This window comes from Tarenaya hassleriana, unplaced genomic scaffold, assembly GCF_000463585.1.
Source record: "Tarenaya hassleriana unplaced genomic scaffold, ASM46358v1 Cleome1, whole genome shotgun sequence".
Classification (NCBI taxonomy): domain Eukaryota; kingdom Viridiplantae; phylum Streptophyta; class Magnoliopsida; order Brassicales; family Cleomaceae; genus Tarenaya; species Tarenaya hassleriana.
The window spans coordinates 10,893,976-10,916,343 of NW_010960187.1; the positions used below are offsets into that span (position 1 = coordinate 10,893,976).

The window sequence follows — 22,368 nt, forward strand, 5'->3', positions numbered from 1 at the left end:
TGATTATGTATCGACAAAATATTTTTCCAAAAATTAAACCAATTCAGTTTTCTATGTCTATTTTTTTTATTAATACAATGCAATTTTGTAATTTTTATATTCTAATCTAAATACGTTAGATTTCACATTTTAATTAATTTAGTAATAAAATATAATCAATAAACTATATCCAAAATGCAAATTGTCACGTTGACATTTGGAGCACATTCCTCCCACGACTTCGTACCCTAACATGTTAGCAATAATGTTCTCGAACATGCTCTCACGTCTAATTAGTTGCAGCCAACAAACTGGGTTCTCAACGACGGCTATATATAAGGCCAATACTAACACCATTCTCTACAACACAACACAAAACACAAAAAAAACAAAACAATGGGTTCTTCCCCTAAGATGGGGAGATCGCCCCTTCTTGTTTATGCTCTTGCCATAACTGTCATGGCCGCAACTATCGCAGCCTCTGAGCCATACACTTATTCTTCTCCACCACCACCCGAATACTCACCTTCGCCTAAAGAAAGTTATGAATCTCCACCACCTCCATACATCTACAAATCTCCCCCACCACCGCCACACTATTCACCTGCTCCTAAGACAGAGTACAAATCTCCTCCACCCCCGTACGCTTACAGTTCTCCACCACCACCGCCATCATACTCCCCTTCACCCAAAGTTGAGTATAAGTCTCCACCACCCCCATATGTCTACAAATCTCCTCCACCACCACCATACTCCTCACCTTCTCCAAAGGTAGAGTACAAGTCTCCACCACCGCCATATGTCTACAGTTCTCCACCACCGCCGACATACTATTCACCTTCACCCAAGGTTGAGTACAAGTCTCCACCACCCCCATACGTTTACAAATCTCCCCCACCACCACCATACTACTCACCTTCACCCAAGGTTGAGTACAAATCTCCACCACCCCCATACGTTTACAATTCACCCCCACCGCCACCTTACTACTCACCTTCCCCCAAGGTTGAGTACAAGTCTCCACCACCACCATATGTCTATAAATCTCCTCCACCACCGCCGTACTACTCACCATCGCCAAAGGTCGAGTATAAGTCTCCTCCGCCACCATACGTTTACAGTTCTCCACCACCACCGCCTTACTACTCACCTTCACCCAAGGTTGAGTACAAGTCTCCACCACCGCCATATGTCTATAAATCTCCTCCACCACCGCCCTACTACTCACCATCGCCAAAGGTTGAGTATAAGTCACCTCCACCCCCGTACGTTTACAGTTCTCCACCACCACCACCTTACTACTCACCTTCAACCAAACTTGAGTACAAGTCTCCACCACCGCCATATGTCTACAAATCTCCTCCACCACCGCCGTACTACTCACCTTCGCCAAAGATTGAGTACAAGTCTCCTCCACCCCCATACGTTTACAGTTCTCCACCACCACCTTATTACTCACCTTCTCCAAAGGTAGAGTACAAGTCTCCACCACCTCCATACGTCTACAAATCTCCTCCGCCACCATCATACTACTCCCCTTCACCCAAGGTTGAGTACAAATCTCCACCACCCCCGTACATTTACAGTTCTCCACCACCACCGCCGTACTACTCACCTTCGCCAAAGGTTGAGTATAAGTCTCCTCCACCCTCGTACGTTTACAGTTCTCCACCACCACCGCCTTACTACTCACCTTCACCCAAGGTTGAGTACAAGTCTCCACCATCGCCATATGTCTATAAATCTCCTCCACCACCGCCGTACTACTCACCATCGCCAAAGGTTGAGTATAAGTCTCCTCCACCTCCGTACGTTTACAGTTCTCCACCACCACCACCACCTTATTACTCACCTTCTCCAAAGGTAGAGTACAAGTCTCCACCACTGCCATACATCTACAAATCTCCTCTGCCACCATCATACTACTCACCTTCACCCAAGGTTGAGTACAAGTCTCCACCACCGCCATACTACTCACCTTCTCCAAAGGTTTATTACAAGTCTCCGCCTTCCCATTACGTTTACAGTTCTCCCCCTCCACCACCATATTATTCTCCATCCCCAAAAGTTTACTATAAGTCACCATCATACCCACATGTTTGTGTTTGTCCCCCACCTCCACCATGTTACTCTCCATCCCCAAAAATTGTATATAAGTCTCCACCATCATATGTATACAAATCTCCTCCTCCACCATCGTACTATTCTCCTTCTCCCAAGCCAGTGTATAAATCTCATCCTCATCCATACAAGTATAGCTCTCCACCTCCACCACCATATTACTCACCATCTCCAAAGGTTGAGTACAAATCTCCCCCTCCACCATATGTATACACTTCTCCACCACCTCCACCGTACTATTCGCCAGCCCCAAAGGTCGAGTACAAGTCTCCTCCACCCCCATATGTCTACACTTCTCCACCTCCTCCACCATATTATACTCCTTCTCCAAAGACTGAGTACAAATCTCCACCTCCACCATATGTATATACTTCTCCACCACCTCCACCATACTATTCGCCAGCCCCAAAGGTTGAGTACAAGTCCCCTCCACCCACATACGTGTACACATCTCCACCTCCACCACCATATTACTCCCCCTCTCCAAAGATTGAGTACAAATCTCCACCTCCACCATATATATACACTTCTCCACCACCTCCATCATATTACTCGCCAGCCCCAAAGGTGGAGTATAAGTCTCCTCCACCCCCGTATGTCTACACATCTCCACCTCCACCGCCATATTACTCTCCTTCTCCGAAGACTGAGTACAAATCTCCACCCCCACCATATGTATACACTTCTCCACCACCTCCACCGTACAATTCGCCAGCCCCTAAGGTCGAGTATAAGTCTCCTCCACCCCCATACGTCTACACATCTCCACCTCCACCGCCATATTACTCACCATCTCCAAAGGTTGAGTACAAATCTCCCCCTCCACCATATGTATACACTTCTCCACCACCTCCACCGTACTATTCACCAGTCCCTAAGGCCGAGTACAAGTCTCCTCCACCCTCATACATCAACACATCTCCACCTCCACCACCATATTACTCTCCTTCTCCAAAGACTGAATATAAATCTCCTACGCCTTCATACTACTAAAGTCCATTGAATTCAGTGAACATATGATCGCTTGGATTCCACTCAATATCTAAGTACTATTCTTCAAAATTCCTCTTAATTTTTATGAACTATAAATTGCATTGGTCGAATTATCTGTTTGCTTCAGACTTTGTATGATTACCTTTTAAATTTTTTATGTCTAAAGTCTATATGCTTTGTTGTTATTCGCCTTTGGTATTCTTCAATTTGATGTCTTGAATAACTATGTAATCGTCATATTCACGAGTTTCATATATTTCACGATTATTGATGCTATGAGAAGGTTGGTTTTATTAAGTTAATGGTGTGTTATCTTTTCAATATCTTCGCCTCCACCTTACTATTCACTTTCACCCAAGGTTTTGGGTACAAGTCATGTTTGTCGTTCTCCACGACCACCTTACTAGCTACTCCCCATCTCCAAAGGTTTATTACAAGTCTCCACCTTCCCATTACGTTTACAGTTCTCCCCCTCCACCGCCATATAATTCTCCATCTCCAAAAGTCTAGTATAAGTCACCATTATACCCACACGTTTGCGCGTATCCCTCACCCCCACCATGTTACTCTCCATCCCCAAAACTTGTATATAATCCTCCACCATCGTATGTATACAAATATCCTCCTCCACTACTAAAATATTATCCTTCTCCCAAGCCAGTGTACAAGTCTCCTCCACCCAATATGTATATACATCGCCACCTCCACCACCATATTTCTCTCCTTCTCCAAAGACAGATCACAAGTTTCCTCCTCCACCATATGTGTACACTTTTCCACCACCTTTACTGTACTATTCGCCAGCCCAAAGGCTGAGTATAAGTCTCCTCCACCCCCATACGTCTAATATTTCCACCTCCATCGCCATATCACTCTCCTTCTCCAAAGACTAATTACAAACCTCCACCTCCACCATATGTATACACTTCTCCACCACCTCCACCTTACTATTCACCAGTCTCTAGGGTGAAGTACAAGTCTCCTCCACCCCCATATGATATACATTGCCACCTCCACAACCATATTACTCTTCTTCTCCAAAGACTGAGTAAAAGTCTCCTCCTCTATATATGTGTACACTTCTCAACCACCTCCACCGTACTATTCGCCAGCCCCTAAGACCGAGTACAAGTCTCCTCCATCCAAACATACGTCTAACATCTCCACTGCACCTCCCTATTTCGAATGTAATGAGTCTATATGCTTTGTTGTTATTTGTCTTTGGTGTTATTCTTTGGTATTCTTGAATTTGATATATTAAATAACTATGTAATCTCATATTCGTGGGCTCCATGTATTTCATTACAATCGATTGAAGGAAGATGTTGTGGCATCCCGAGTTAGGATGACGGTGGGGAGTAATCGTCGGTACAATTGGCATACACTAGAAGTAACTCCCCGAGAACCACTAGGCCGGATGGGTACAAGAATGAATCAAACACATGAGAGTAAGAGAGATACAAGGGTTGTGTAGGTATGAATTTGCACAATTAGAGATAACTTAAAAGATCGATTGATGTACTCATACCAATAAGGTGCACCCACCTTTTCGATTGCCTATCCCGAGAGAAGTTCAAAGTTAAACGTGCTCACTTTGGAGCAATCTAAAGATGAGTGACCTAATGGAAAATGTTTTTCGATATGTATGTGAGTGAGAACAAAACACATTCAAAAGTCTCGTGTAGTGTGTGAGGGCAGTTTCAATATTCGGTACCAGCCTGGGGCATTACAGATGTGAAATTTCCTGATGGCAGCTCTTCTAATCTTTCACGATGTGTTGACATCATAGGAAATAAGTTGACAGATATGAAGAGCCATGGTTGTCATGTCTTCATGCAACGATTGCTTCCTATTACATTTGCAAATACGTTCACAACATGTATATAAAACTCTCATATAAATACCTGAACTATAAACTCTCATATAAATACCTAAACTTTTCAAAGCTTTCACAAGAATACCCAGTCTTTTGAAAATCTGTCAAATAAAACAATATTCGTTAGCGACGTTTAACGTGTCAAATTATTAAGTCATTAATTTTTGACAAATTCCGTTAGAGATTAAACCTCGTTAATGAATTTTCGTATCATTTTAAAGAATTTAAAAAGTTTGGGTATATATAAAATTGTGACAACTTCAGGTATTTATATAAGAGTTTTATAGTTCAAGTATTTATGTAAAATTTTTGAAAAAGTCCAGGTATTTATATGCGATTTTTCCATTTTAGTTTACATTCAATGGTCTTGTGTTCGCGCTATCGAATCACGTGCCTAACAAAAGAATGAACATAATGTCTAAGTTTTTTAAAAAATTTCGCATACAACTACTGAAAAAACCTATTGAGTTTAGTGTTTTTATGGGCCTATGCAAAGTTTTTTAAAACTTATGTATTTTTTTATACAAAATTGGAAATTCGTGTATTTATTAGACAAATTTAAAAAGTTTGTATTTTTTTGGCGGTATTCCCCTTATTTTTCATAAGTCTTTAATTATCAATTTGAACAAAGTATTTTACAATAATTGATATGTTTTTTTTGTTGGGATAAACATTTTTTTTCTGCGAGATTTATAGTCGGACGCTGAAAATTGAAGACGTTGAGGTGATGATTGTAACATTGGAAAATCTAGAGAAAATATTTCCACCATCTTTTCTTAATGTGATAATACATCTACTAATTGATCTACCACGAGAAGCAGAATTTGGTAGACCGATTCAATTTAGGTATGTTATGGTCAATTCTAAGAGTATAAATAGTTTTACATTATATTTATGGATTTTGTACGTATTTGTTTTAGATGGATGTACTCATTCGAGTGGTTCATGTACCACTTGAAGCAAAAAATGAAACAAAAGGCGTTTGTTGAAGGATCAATTGCAGAACAATATATTAATGAGGAAATTTCATTTTTCACGTCATATTATTTCGAAGATCATGTGATGACAAAGAGTAGAGTGCCAAACAGACCATTTCATTGCGATGATGGACCGAATTACTCGATGCATGAAGACATACTACAAATATTGTACAGAAAAAAACGATGTGGGGTAAACCAAGTGATGCCTATTTATCTGACAAAGATTATCATGTGGTCTACACATACGTTTTGTTGAATTGTGAGGAAGTTCTAACATTTGAAAGGTTCGCATACGTAACGCCTCGTGACCTTTACAGACGTTGAAACTTTCCCCACAGACCAACACGAAAACCTTTTAGTGTATTTTTTTTCTCACTCGCATACATCATGGGAAGTACTACCTAGGAGGTCACCCATCGTGAGACTACTCCAGAGCAAACGCACTTACTTGGAGTTCTCTCGAGGTAGACAATCGAAAAAGTAGATTTATCTTGTTTGTATGAGTTGTTCAATCAAATCTTTAAAGTTATTATTGACTGGATAGTCCCATACCTATATAGCCATCAGATCCCTCTCACTTTGTGCATTCGATTCATTCTCGAACCCCTTCTACCTAGAAGCCTGCCAGGAGCTGCACCTTGTCTCTGCTCTTTTGCACCGGCCATCACTCCCCCCTCATCGGTACCCAGGATGTCATAGTGTACAGTCTATCACAACGTTTAACAAATCTATAAATTAAGTCATTGTTTTAACTAATGAATATTGTAACATCCCGGATTTCGTTAATATGAATAAATAAGCGTAAACTAGAACTAATTACGTTTGATTAATGGAAATTAGCAGATCCAACGTATAATCCCTTAAATTCCATTAATAGGATCGGGAACAAGTAAGAAGCGGGGAAACCGAGCAATTCGTGAAGTAATGCAGACAAAAACGTGTCCGAGGAAGAAAAATTGCCTTGGTCCGGAGTTGAACAATTATAGGTCCACCGAACCGAGCAAGTGATCAAACTGGCGAACCGAAACAGGCAGAGCAAACCTAGAGAAGAAGGAAAAGATGTCTAGTCCGGGGCTGACCAACATTTGGTTCGCCATACTAGAACACCAACAATCAAAGCGCTGACAGACTGAGGAAATCGAGGGCAGACTGAGTGAAGATCTTGGTCCGGAGCAGACCGAATCTCGGTCTGTCGGATCGGGCTCCGCTGGGTCAACTCATGGTGAATTTTGTTTCACCGGAACTCGCCACCTCCTGCTTTGTTTTCACCGAGGCTTTCACCTCGCTGCCACCTTGTGCTTGTCAACCTTCTCTTTCACACTTCTTTTCCCTCTTCCTTTGGTTCAAATCTCAGATCTCTCTATTCTCTCACTCTCACGTGTTCTTTCTCTCCCTTTCGTTCTTTGTCTCTCTTGATGGAGAACAACCATCTCTCCCTCGAGCCCAGCCATGGGGAGCAAACTGGAGCCACCAGAGGAGCCACAAACTGACGAGGAACATAGAGGAAATGTCAGAATGGGTTAGAAAACGACGAGAAAACCTCAGGTGAGTGAAAGGAGTTTAAATAAAAAAATCTTAATCTCTTTGATTTTGAGTTTTTGAATGATTCGTGCTAATTTGATACTTGATTCATGTTCCATGATAGCTTGTGACTATTTTGGTGTGTCACCCAATCGGATTTAGTTCGTGTTTGTGTGATTTGTGAAAAGTTCGAAGTCTGGTCCAAGGCTGACCGGGGTTTAGTCCGTCGAACCAGACGTTGCAGAACAATGGTGAAGAAAAATTCGGAAAATGAGGAAGAAGATGACCCTGGTCAGGGGTGTTGAGATATACTGGATTTTGAAAATATTACGAGATATATCGTATAATGGAGATTTTATCAAATGCGAAAAATATATATTTAGAAATATTTATTATTATATTTAATTTACTTATTTAATATAAAACTCTTATCTATTTATATGTTATTTTGATTATTAATAAAATATATCATTCCACAAATTTCTATATGATATGAAAGCTTCGATTCTTTTTCTAGCTTTTTTTCTTTCTTCATAGACAATGATGGTTGGCAATAAGAGTGAAGATGAAGATGAAGATGATATACCGAATCCATAGTAATATCGTTTAAGTTTTTTATATTAAGAATAAGAGAATTATTTTTTTTAATTTGCTCTCATAATCCCACATGTTTCAAAAGATTATTCGCATAACTGCAAATCATCTTACTCTTGCAAAACTTTACTGTCACAAGACGCTTTCGCGTAGTTGCCTTTCAATCTCGGATGAATCATAGTTATTCTCGAGACTCCTTTTTGGCACCGCGATTGTCTTCTTTTTTTTATTAATCGAACGATTTTTAATTGTGTGTTGTCAAATTTGCAGCGCAGTCATTGGTTTGATGGTTTTTCAGTTATATCTTCTATTGACATAAGTTCCAATGTGATGTGGTTCAAGCGACATGCATTTGATTATCTTTTCTGCAAGTTTGACGTTTTATGATCTCCACGCTCCAACTTGAAGGGGTATGTTGAGATATATCGGATCTTGAAAAATATTACTAGATATATCGTATAACGAAGATCTTATCAAATCCGAAAAATATATATTTAGAAATATTTTTTTTGTTTATATTTTAATTTACTTATTTAATATAAGACTCTCATTTATTTATATGTTATTTTGATTATTAATAAAATATATCATTCCGCAAATTTCTATAGGGAGCTGACCGAATTTTGGTCCGCCGGACTAAGTGAAATTAACTAAGTTAGCCTCTTCTCTCGGATGTCGATGGACCAAGCAGAGCTGACCAAGAACTGGTCCAGAGCTGACTAGGAATTGGCCGATATTTTTCAACACAGGGTTTATTTTTCACACATATGAACATGAATAACATCGTTGAACAATGAACTATACGTATGTGTGTGAAATGTTCAAACTATTGTGATTCTAATGATGAACCAGATTTTAATGATATTTTATAACAAATTTTATAAAAATTTATGAAAAAATTTCTGTTATGTTAAAAACGCAGAACGATTTAGACATTCTACGGCCATTCAGTTGTTGCATTCCAATAATGTTGTCTGTTAAGAAAATTAATTCACTATTCAATTATCATAAACGAATGACCAGACATCATAAGTTGCCAGCGAATACATAGGGTGAGGGTTTGAAGTATTCCAATCCATCCATTTGTAAAAGGGGTAATCGCATAAAAATACCCAAACTTTTACAAAAATCCTAAATAAGTACCCGAACTATAAAATTGTCATATAAATACCTAAACTTTTCAAAACTCCCACATAAATACCCAAACTTTTAAATTTTTTCCAAATCAAACAAACGCAACTGCTGACTCAGCAAAAAACTGATGACTCAGCAAAAAAAACTGTTGACTCAGCAAAAAACTGCTTTTATATGACAATTTTATAGTTCGGGTACTTATTTAGGATTTTTGTAAAAGTTTGGGTATTTTTATGCGATTACCCCTTTTACAAATGGATGGATTGGAATACTTCAAACCCTCACCCTATGTATTCGCTGGCAACTTATGATGTCTGGTCATTCGTTTATGATAATTGAATAGTGAATTAATTTTCTTAACAGACAACATTATTGGAATGCAACAACTGAATGGCCGTAGAATGTCTAAATCGTTCTGCGTTTTTAACATAACAGAAATTTTTTCATAAATTTTTATAAAATTTGTTATAAAATATCATTAAAATCTGGTTCATCATTAGAATCACAATAGTTTGAACATTTCACACACATACGTATAGTTCATTGTTCAACGATGTTATTCATGTTCATATGTGTGAAAAATAAACCCTGTGTTGAAAAATATCGGCCAATTCCTAGTCAGCTCTGGACCAGTTCTTGGTCAGCTCTGCTTGGTCCATCGACATCCGAGAGAAGAGGCTAACTTAGTTAATTTCACTTAGTCCGGCGGACCAAAATTCGGTCAGCTCCCTATAGAAATTTGCGGAATGATATATTTTATTAATAATCAAAATAACATATAAATAAATGAGAGTCTTATATTAAATAAGTAAATTAAAATATAAACAAAAAAAATATTTCTAAATATATATTTTTCGGATTTGATAAGATCTTCGTTATACGATATATCTAGTAATATTTTTCAAGATCCGATATATCTCAACATACCCCTTCAAGTTGGAGCGTGGAGATCATAAAACGTCAAACTTGCAGAAAAGATAATCAAATGCATGTCGCTTGAACCACATCACATTGGAACTTATGTCAATAGAAGATATAACTGAAAAACCATCAAACCAATGACTGCGCTGCAAATTTGACAACACACAATTAAAAATCGTTCGATTAATAAAAAAAAGAAGACAATCGCGGTGCCAAAAAGGAGTCTCGAGAATAACTATGATTCATCCGAGATTGAAAGGCAACTACGCGAAAGCGTCTTGTGACAGTAAAGTTTTGCAAGAGTAAGATGATTTGCAGTTATGCGAATAATCTTTTGAAACATGTGGGATTATGAGAGCAAATTAAAAAAAATAATTCTCTTATTCTTAATATAAAAAACTTAAACGATATTACTATGGATTCGGTATATCATCTTCATCTTCATCTTCACTCTTATTGCCAACCATCATTGTCTATGAAGCGTACGTTTACAGTTCTCCACCACCACCGCCTTACTACTCACCTTCACCCAAGGCTGAGTACAAGTCTCCACCATCGCCATATGTCTATAAATCTCCTCCACCACCGCCGTACTACTCACCATCGCCAAAGGTTGAGTATAAGTCTCCTCCACCTCCATACGTTTACAGTTCTCCACCACCACCACCACCTTATTACTCACCTTCTCCAAAGGTAGAGTACAAGTCTCCACCACTGCCATACATCTACAAATCTCCTCCGCCACCATCATACTACTCACCTTCACCCAAGGTTGAGTACAAGTCTCCACCACCGCCATACTACTCACCTTCTCCAAAGGTTTATTACAAGTCTCCACCTTCCCATTACGTTTACAGTTCTCCCCCTCCACCACCATATTATTCTCCTCCTCCCCCACCACCGTACTACTCACCTTCGCCAAAGATTGAGTACAAGTCTCCTCCACCCCCATACGTTTACAGTTCTCCACCACCACCTTATTACTCACCTTCTCCAAAGATAGAGTACAAGTCTCCACCACCTCCATACGTCTACAAATCTCCTCCGCCACCATCATACTACTCCCCTTCACCCAAGGTTGAGTACAAATCTCCACCACCCCCGAAAAAAGCCCCCCCCACCGCCATATGTCTACAAATCTCCTCCACCACCACCGTACTACTCACCTTCGCCAAAGATTGAGTACAAGTCTCCTCCACCCCCATACGTTTACAGTTCTCCACCACCACCTTATTACTCACCTTCTCCAAAGGTAGAGTACAAGTCTCCACCACCTCCATACGTCTACAAATCTCCTCCGCCACCATCATACTACTCCCCTTCACCCAAGGTTGAGTACAAATCTCCACCACCCCCGTACATTTACAGTTCTCCACCACCACCGCCGTACTACTCACCTTCGCCAAAGGTTGAGTATAAGTCTCCTCCACCCCCGTACGTTTACAGTTCTCCACCACCACCGCCTTACTACTCACCTTCACCCAAGGTTGAGTACAAGTCTCCACCATCGCCATATGTCTATAAATCTCCTCCACCACCGCCGTACTACTCACCTTCGCCAAAGATTGAGTACAAGTCTCCTCCACCCCCATACGTTTACAGTTCTCCACCACCACCTTATTACTCACCTTCTCCAAAGGTAGAGTACAAGTCTCCACCACCGCCATACATCTACAAATCTCCTCTGCCACCATCATACTACTCACCTTCACCCAAGGTTGAGTACAAGTCTCCACCACCGCCATATGTCTATAAATCTCCTCCACCACCGCCCTACTACTCGCCATCGCCAAAGGTTGAGTATAAGTCACCTCCACCCCCGTACGTTTACAGTTCTCCACCACCACCGCCTTACTACTCACCTTCACCCAAGGTTGAGTACAAGTCTCCACCATCGCCATATGTCTATAAATCTCCTCCACCACCGCCGTACGGCTACAACCCCCCCCCACCACCGCCGTACTACTCACCATCGCCAAAGGTTGAGTATAAGTCTCCTCCACCTCCATACGTTTACAGTTCTCCACCACCACCACCACCTTATTACTCACCTTCTCCAAAGGTAGAGTACAAGTCTCCACCACTGCCATACATCTACAAATCTCCTCCGCCACCATCATACTACTCACCTTCACCCAAGGTTGAGTACAAGTCTTCACCATCGCCATATGTCTATAAATCTCCTCCACCACCGCCGTACTACTCACCATCGCCAAAGGTTGAGTATAAGTCTCCTCCACCTCCATACGTTTACAGTTCTCCACCACCACCACCACCTTATTACTCACCTTCTCCAAAGGTAGAGTACAAGTCTCCACCACTGCCATACATCTACAAATCTCCTCTGCCACCATCATACTACTCACCTTCACCCAAGGTTGAGTACAAGTCTTCACCACCGCCATACTACTCACCTTCTCCAAAGGTTTATTACAAGTCTCCACCTTCCCATTACGTTTACAGTTCTCCCCCTCCACCATCATATTATTCTCCATCCCCAAAAGTTTACTATAAGTCACCATCATACCCACACGTTTGTGTTTGTCCCCCACCTCCACCATGTTACTCTCCATCCCCAAAAATTGTATATAAGTCTCCACCATCATATGTATACAAATCTCCTCCTCCACCATCGTACTATTCTCCTTCTCCCAAGCCAGTGTATAAATCTCATCCTCATCCATATAAGTATAGCTCTCCACCTCCACCACCATATTACTCACCATCTCCAAAGGTTGAGTACAAATCTCCCCCTCCACCATATGTATACACTTCTCCACCACCTCCACCGTACTATTCGCCAGCCCCAAAGGTCGAGTACAAGTCTCCTCCACCCCCATATGTCTACACTTCTCCACCTCCTCCACCATATTATACTCCTTCTCCAAAGACTGAGTACAAATCTCCACCTCCACCATATGTATATACTTCTCCACCACCTCCACCATACTATTCGCCAGCCCCAAAGGTTGAGTACAAGTCCCCTCCACCCACATACGTGTACACATCTCCACCTCCACCACCATATTACTCCCCCTCTCCAAAGATTGAGTACAAATCTCCACCTCCACCATATGTATACACTTCTCCACCACCTCCATCATACTACTCGCCAGCCCCAAAGGTGGAGTATAAGTCTCCTCCACCCCCATACGTCTACACATCTCCACCTCCACCGCCATATTACTCACCATCTCCAAAGGTTGAGTACAAATCTCCCCCTCCACCATATGTATACACTTCGCCACCACCTCCACCGTACTATTCACCAGTCCCTAAGGCCGAGTACAAGACTCCTCCACCCTCATACGTCAACACATCTCCACCTCCACCACCATATTACTCTCCTTCTCCAAAGACTGAATATAAATCTCCTACGCCTTCATACTACTAAAGTCCATTGAATTCAGTGAACATATGATCGCTTGGATTCCACTCAATATCTAAGTACTATTCTTCAAAATTCCTCTTAATTTTTATGAATTATAAATTGCATTGGTCGAATTATCAGTTTGCTTCAGACTTTGTATGATTACCTTTTAAATTTTTTATGTCTAAAGTCTATATGCTTTGTTGCTATTCGCCTTTGGTATTCTTCAATTTGATGTCTTGAATAACTATGTAATCGTCATATTCACGAGTTTCATATATTTCACGATTATTGATGCTATGAGAAGGTTGGTTTTATTAAGTTAATGGTGTGTTATCTTTTCAATATCTTCGCCTCCACCTTACTATTCACTTTCACCGAAGGTTTTGGGTACAAGTCATGTTTGCCGTTCTCCATGACCACCTTACTAGCTACTCCCCATCTCCAAAGGTTTATTACAAGTCTCCACCTGCCCATTACGTTTACAGTTCTCCCCCTCCACCGCCATATAATTCTCCATCTCCAAAAGTCCAGTATAAGTCACCATCATACCCACACGTTTGTGCGTATCCCTCACCCCCACCATGTTACTCTCCATCCCCAAAACTTGTATATAATCCTCCACCATCGTATGTATACAAATATCCTCCTCCACTACTAAAATATTATCCTTCTCCCAAGCCAGTGTACAAGTCTCCACCCAATATGTATATACATCGCCACCTCCACCACCATATTTCTCTCCTTCTCCAAAGACAGAGCACAAGTTTCCTCCTCCACCATATGTGTACACTTTTCCACCACCTTTACTGTACTATTCGCCAGCCCAAAGGCTGAGTATAAGTCTCCTCCACACCCATACGTCTAATATTTCCACCTCCATCGCCATATCACTCTCCTTCTCCAAACACTAATTACAAACCTCCACCTCCACCATATGTATACATTTCTCCACCACCTCCACCTTACTATTCACCAGTCTCTAGGGTGAAGTACAAGTCTCCTCCACCCCCATATGATATACATTGCTACCTCCACAACCATATTACTCTTCTTCTCCAAAGACGGAGTAAAAGTCTCCTCCTCTATATATGTGTACACTTCTCAACCACCTCCACCGTACTATTCGCCAGCCCCTAAGGCCGAGTACAAGTCTCCTCCATCCCCATATGTCTAACATCTCCACTGCACCTCCCTATTTCGAATGTAATGAGTCTATATGCTTTGTTGTTATTTGTCTTTGGTGTTATTCTTTGGTATTCTTGAATTTGATATATTAGATAACTATGTAATCATCATATTCGTGGGCTCCATGTATTTCATTACAATTGATTGAAGGAAGATGTTGTGGCATCCCGAGTTAGGATGACGGTGGGGAGTAATCGTCGGTACAATAAGCATACACTAGAAGTAACTCCCCGAGAACCACTAGGCCAGATGGGTACAAGAATGAATCAAACGCATGAGAGTAAGAGAGATACAAGGGTTGTGTAGGTATGAATTTGCACAGTTAGAGATAACTTAAAAGATCGATTGATCTACTCATACCAATAAGGTGCACCCACCTTTTCGATTGCCTATCCCGAGAGAACTTCAAAGTTAAACGTGCTCACTTTGGAGCAATCTAAAGATGAGTGACCTAATGGAAAGTGTTTTTCGATATGTATGTGAGTGAGAACAAAACACATTCAAAAGTCTCGTGTAGTGTGTGAGGGCAGTTTCAATATTCGGTACCAGCCTGGGGCATTACATATGTGAAATTTCCTGATGGAAACTCTTCTAATCTTTCACGATGTGTTGACATCATAGGAAATAAGTTGACAGATATGAAGAGCCATGGTTGTCATGTCTTCATGCAACGATTGCTTCCTATTACATTTGCAAATACGTTCACAACATGTATATAAAACTCTCATATAAATACCTGAACTATAAACTCTCATATAAATACCTAAACTTTTCAAAGCTTTCACAAGAATACCCAGTCTTTTGAAAATCTCCCAAATAAAACAATATTCGTTAGCGACGTTTAACGTGTCAAAATATTAAGTCATTAATTTTTGACAAATTCCGTTAGAAATTAAACTTCATTAATGAATTTTCGTATCATTTTAGAGATTTTAAAAAGTTTGGGTATATATAAAATTGTGACAACTTCAGGTATTTATATAAGAGTTTTATAGTTCAAGTATTTATGTAAAATTTTTGTAAAAGTCCAGGTATCTATATGCGATTTTTCTATTTTAGTTTACATTCAATAGTCTTGTGTTCGCGCTATCGAATCACGTGCCAAACAAAAGAATGAACAAAATTTCTAAGTTTTTTAAAAAATTTCGCATACAACTACTGAAAAAACCTATTGAGTTTAGTGTTTTTATGGGTCTACGCAAACTTATGCATTTTTATACAAAATTGGAAATTCGTGTATTTATTAGACAAATTTAAAAAGTTTGTATATTTTTTGCGGTATTCCCCTTATTTTTCATAAGTCTTTAATTATCAATTTGAACAAAGTATTTTACAACAATTGATATGTTTTTTTTGTTGGGATAAACATTTTTTTTCTGCGAGATTTATAGTCGGACGCTGAAAATTGAAGACGTTGAGGTGATGATTGTAACATTGGAAAATCTAGAGAAAATATTTCCACCATCTTTTCTTAATGTGATAATACATCTACTAATTGATCTACCACGAGAAGCAGAATTTGGTAGACCGATTCAATTTAGGTATGTTATGGTCAATTCTAAGAGTATAAATAGTTTTACATTATATTTATGGATTTTGTACGTATTTGTTTTAGATGGATGTACTCATTCGAGTGGTTCATGTACCACTTGAAGCAAAAAATGAAACAAAAGGCATTTGTTGAAGGATCAATTGCAGAACAATATATTAATGAGGAAATTTCATTTTTCACGTCATATTATTTCGAAGATCATGTGATGACAAAGAGTAGAGTGCCAAACAGACCATTTCATTGCGATGATGGACCGAATTACTCGATGCATGAAGACATACTACAAATATTGTACAGAAAAAAACGATGTGGGGTAAACCAAGTGATGCCTATTTATCTGACAAAGATTATCATGTGGTCTACACATACGTTTTGTTGAATTGTGAGGAAGTTCTAACATTTGAAAGGTTCACATACGTAAGGCCTCGTGACCTTTACAGAAGTTGAAACTTTCCCCACAGACCAACACGAAAACCTTTTAGTGTATTTTTTTTCTCACTCGCATACATCATGGGAAGTACTACCTAGGAGGTCACCCATCGTGAGACTACTCCAGAGCAAACGCACTTACTTGGAGTTCTCTCGAGGTAGACAATCGAAGAAGTAGATTTATCTTGTTTGTATGAGTTGTTCAATCAAATCTTTTAAGTTATTATTGACTGGGTAGTCCCATACCTACATAGCCATCAGATCCCTCTCACTTTGTGCATTCGATTCATTCTCGAACCCCTTCTACATAGAAGCCTGCCAGGAGCTGCACCTTGTCTCTGCTCTTTTGCACCGGCCATCACTCCCCCCTCATCGGTACCCAGGATGTCATAGTGTACAGTCTATCACAACGTTTAACAAATCTATAAATTAAGTCATTGTTTTAACTAATGAATATTGTAACATCCCGGATTTCGTTAATATGAATAAATAAGCGTAAACTAGAACTAATTACGTTTGATTAATGGAAATTAGCAGATCCAACGTATAATCCCTTAAATTCCATTAATAGGATCGGGAACAAGTAAGAAGCGGGAAACCGAGCAATTCGTGAAGTAATGCAGACAAAAATGTGCCCGAGGAAGAAAAATTGACTTGGTCCGGAGTTGAACAATTATAGGTCCACCGAACCGAGCAAGCGATCAAACTGGCGAACCGAAGCAGGCAGAGCAAACCTAGAGAAGAAGGAAAAGATGTCTGGTCCGGGGCTGACCAACATTTGGTTCGCCAGACTAGAACACCAACAATCAAAGCACTGACAGACTGAGGAAATCGAGGGCAGACTGAGTGAAGAACTTGGTCCGGAGCAGACCAAATCTCGTCTGTCGGATCGGGCTCCGCTGGGTCAACTCATGGTGAATTTTGTTTCACCGGAACTCGCCACCTCCTGCTTTGTTTTCACCGAGACTTTCACCTCGCTGCCACCTTGTGCTTGTCAACCTTCTCTTTCACACTTCTTTTCCCTCTTCCTTTGGTTCAAATCTCAGATCTCTCTATTCTCTCACTCTCACGTGTTCTTTCTCTCCCTTTCGTTCTTTGTCTCTCTTGATGGAGAACAACCATCTCTCCCTCGAGCCCAGCCATGGGGAGCAAACTGGAGCCACCAGAGGAGCCACAAACTGACGAGGAACATAGAGGAAATGTCAGAATGGGTTAGAAAACAACGGGAAAACCTCAGGTGAGTGAAAGGAGTTTAAATAAAAAAATCTTAATCTCTTTGATTTTGGGGTTTTGAATGATTCGTGCTAATTTGATACTTGATTCATGTTCCATGATAGCTTGTGACTATTTTGGTGTGTTACCCAATCGGATTTAGTTCGTGTTTGTGTGATTTGTGAAAAGTTCGAAGTCTGGTCCAAGGCTGACCGGGGTTTAGTCCGTCGAACCAGACGTTGCAGAACAATGGTGAAGAAAAATTCGGAAAATGAGGAAGAAGATGACCCTGGTCAGGGGTGTTGAGATATACTGGATTTTGAAAATATTACGAGATATATCGTATAATGGAGATTTTATCAAATGCGAAAAATATATATTTAGAAATATTTATTATTATATTTAATTTACTTATTTAATATAAAACTCTTATCTATTTATATGTTATTTTGATTATTAATAAAATATATCATTCCACAAATTTCTATATGATATGAAAGCTTCGATTCTTTTTCTAGCTTTTTTTCTTTCTGCATAGACAATGATGGTTGACAATAAGAGTGAAGATGAAGATGAAGATGATATACCGAATCCATAGTAATATCGTTTAAGTTTTTTATATTAAGAATAAGAGAATCATTTTTTTTTAATTTTCTCTCATAATCCCACATGTTTCAAAAGATTATTCGCATAACTGCAAATCATCTTACTCTTGCAAAACTTTACTGTCACAAGACGCTTTCGCGTAGTTGTCTTTCAATCTCGGATGAATCAGAGTTATTCTCGAGACTCCTTTTTGGAACCGCGATTGTCGTCTTTTTTTATTATCATCGAACGATTTTTAATTGTGTGTTGTCAAATTTGCAGCGCAGTCATTCGTTTGATGTTTTTTCAGTTATATCTTCTATTGACATAAGTTCCAATGTGATGTGGTTCAAGCGACATGCATTTGATTATCTTTTATGCAAGTTTGACGTTTCATGATCTCCACGCTCCAACTTGAAGGGGTATGTTGAGATATATCGGATCTTGAAAAATATTACTAGATATATCGTATAACGAAGATCTTATTAAATCCGAAAAATATATATTTAGAAATATTTTTTATTATATTTTAATTTACTTATTTAATATAAGACTCTCATTTATTTATATGTTATTTTGATTATTAATAAAATATATCATTCTGCAAATTTCTATAGGGAGCTGACCGAATTTTGGTCCGCCGGACTAAGTGAAATTAACTAAGTTAGCCTCTTCTCTCGGATGTCGATGGACCAAGCAGAACTGACCAAGAACTGGTCCAGAGCTGACTAGGAATTGGCCGATATTTTTCAACTCAGGGTTTATTTTTCACACATATGAACATGAATAACATCGTTGAACAATGAACTATACGTATGTGTGTGAAATGTTCAAACTATTGTGATTCTAATGATGAACCAGATTTTAATGATATTTTATAACAGATTTTATAAAAATTTATGAAAAAATTTCTGTTATGTTATATCAAATGAAAACGCAGAACGATTTAGACATTCTACGGGCATTCAGTTGTTGCATTCCAATAATGTTGTCTGTTAAGAAAATTAATTCACAATTCAATTATCATATAGAATAACCAGACATCATAAGTTGCCAGCGAATACATAGGGTGAGGGTTTGAAGTATTCCAATCCATCCATTTGTAAAAAAAAATAAAAAAATACAAAGTCAAACTTTAAATGATCCACTTAACCTACATATCAAATTTTGATTATGTATCGACAAAATATTTTTCCAAAAATTAAACCAATTCAGTTTTCTATAAAAATAATTATAATTAAATTTATTATTAAAAATAATAATAATGCATAAAAATAATTATAATTAAATATATATATATTATGTATATATATTACTAAAAATAAAAATAATAATAATGCATTATTATTTTTAATAAGTATTTTAAAATAATAATAATGCATTATTATGTATATATAATTATAGTTATTTTTATTTTAATATATATGCATTAGTAATAATATATATGCATTAGTAATATATATATACTAAAAATAAATTTAGTTATTAAAAATAATAATGCATTATTATTATTTTAAAATACTAATATATTTACATAATATATATATATTTAATTATAATTATTTTTAATCTAATATATATGCATTAGTAATGATATATATATATGTATATATATATTGTAGTTATGTGTATATGTGTTTTATTAATTATAAATAATTTTGTTTTTAATATATATATATGTATATATATGTGAATTTATATGCATATATTAATTTAAATACATGTAGATGAATATTTGGATATTTAATAAAATTTTTGAATGATGAGTCAGCAGTTTTTTGCTGAGTCAGCAGTTTTTTTTGCTGAGTCAGCAGTTTTTTGCTGAGTCATCAGTTGCGTTTGTTTGATTTGGAAAAAATTTAAAAGTCTGGGTATTTATGTGGGAGTTTTGAAAAGTTCAGGTATTTATATGACAATTTTATAATTCGGGTATTTATTTGGAATTTTTGTAAAAGTTCGGGTATTTTTATGTGATTACTCCTTTATAAAAAAGTTCTCCCCCTCCACCGCCATATAATTCTCCATCTCCAAAAGTCTAGTATAAGTCACCATTATACCCACACGTTTGCGCGTATCCCTCACCCCCACCATGTTACTCTCCATCCCCAAAACTTGTATATAATCCTCCACCATCGTATGTATACAAATATCCTCCTCCACTACTAAAATATTATCCTTCTCCCAAGCCAGTGTACAAGTCTCCTCCACCCAATATGTATATACATCGCCACCTCCACCACCATATTTCTCTCCTTCTCCAAAGACAGATCACAAGTTTCCTCCTCCACCATATGTGTACACTTTTCCACCACCTTTACTGTACTATTCGCCAGCCCAAAGGCTGAGTATAAGTCTCCTCCACCCCCATACGTCTACACATCTCCACCTCCACCGCCATATTACTCACCATCTCCAAAGGTTGAGTACAAATCTCCCCCTCCACCATATGTATACACTTCTCCACCACCTCCACCGTACTATTCACCAGTCCCTAAGGCCGAGTACAAGTCTCCTCCACCCTCATACGTCAACACATCTCCACCTCCACCACCATATTACTCTCCTTCTCCAAAGACTGAATATAAATCTCCTACGCCTTCATACTACTAAAGTCCATTGAATTCAGTGAACATATGATCGCTTGGATTCCACTCAATATCTAAGTACTATTCTTCAAAATTCCTCTTAATTTTTATGAACTATAAATTGCATTGGTCGAATTATCTGTTTGCTTCAGACTTTGTATGATTACCTTTTAAATTTTTTATGTCTAAAGTCTATATGCTTTGTTGCTATTCGCCTTTGGTATTCTTCAATTTGATGTCTTGAATAACTATGTAATCGTCATATTCACGAGTTTCATATATTTCACGATTATTGATGCTATGAGAAGGTTGGTTTTATTAAGTTAATGGTGTGTTATCTTTTCAATATCTTCGCCTCCACCTTACTATTCACTTTCACCCAAGGTTTTGGGTACAAGTCATGTTTGTCGTTCTCCACGACCACCTTACTAGCTACTCCCCATCAGTATAAGTCTCCTCCGCCACCATATGTTTACAGTTCTCCACCACCACCGCCTTACTACTCACCTTCACCCAAGGTTGAGTACAAGTCTCCACCACCGCCATATGTCTATAAATCTCCTCCACCACCGCCCTACTACTCGCCATCGCCAAAGGTTGAGTATAAGTCACCTCCACCCCCGTACGTTTACAGTTCTCCACCACCACCGTACTACTCACCTTCGCCAAAGATTGAGTACAAGTCTCCTCCACCCCCATACGTTTACAGTTCTCCACCACCACCTTATTACTCACCTTCTCCAAAGGTAGAGTACAAGTCTCCACCACCTCCATACGTCTACAAATCTCCTCCGCCACCATCATACTACTCCCCTTCACCCAAGGTTGAGTACAAATCTCCACCACCCCCGTACATTTACAGTTCTCCACCACCACCGCCGTACTACTCACCTTCGCCAAAGGTTGAGTATAAGTCTCCTCCACCCCCGTACGTTTACAGTTCTCCACCACCACCGCCTTACTACTCACCTTCACCCAAGGTTGAGTACAAGTCTCCACCATCGCCATATGTCTATAAATCTCCTCCACCACCGCCGTACTACTCACCATCGCCAAAGGTTGAGTATAAGTCTCCTCCACCCGCCATATGTCTATAAATCCCCCCCCCCCCCGCCGTACTACTCACCATCGCCAAAGGTTGAGTATAAGTCTCCTCCACCTCCATACGTTTACAGTTCTCCACCACCACCACCACCTTATTACTCACCTTCTCCAAAGGTAGAGTACAAGTCTCCACCACTGCCATACGTCTACAAATCTCCTCCGCCACCATCATACTACTCACCTTCACCCAAGGTTGAGTACAAGTCTCCACCACCGCCATACTA

At 39.2% G+C, this 22,368-nt stretch overlaps 1 protein-coding gene across 2 annotated transcripts in view; it reads left to right on the top strand.

Annotated features, from left to right (window-relative positions):
- Window positions 1-349: 349 nt before the first annotated feature.
- The window catches only part of LOC104823225 (extensin-2-like), a 23,534-nt gene continuing 1,515 nt past the window's right edge, over window positions 350-22,368 (top strand). The window contains exons 1-2 of one of the 2 annotated variants that reach the window (XM_010554692.1): window positions 350-2,912; window positions 12,865-13,815. In XM_010554692.1, the coding sequence (XP_010552994.1) occupies window positions 376-2,912; window positions 12,865-13,513 (3,186 nt within the window). In that variant the 5' untranslated portion in view covers window positions 350-375 and the 3' untranslated portion in view covers window positions 13,514-13,815. Of the gene's footprint in view, window positions 2,913-12,864; window positions 13,816-22,368 lie in introns of those variants that run through there. The other variant, XM_010554701.1, reaches the window with a different exon arrangement.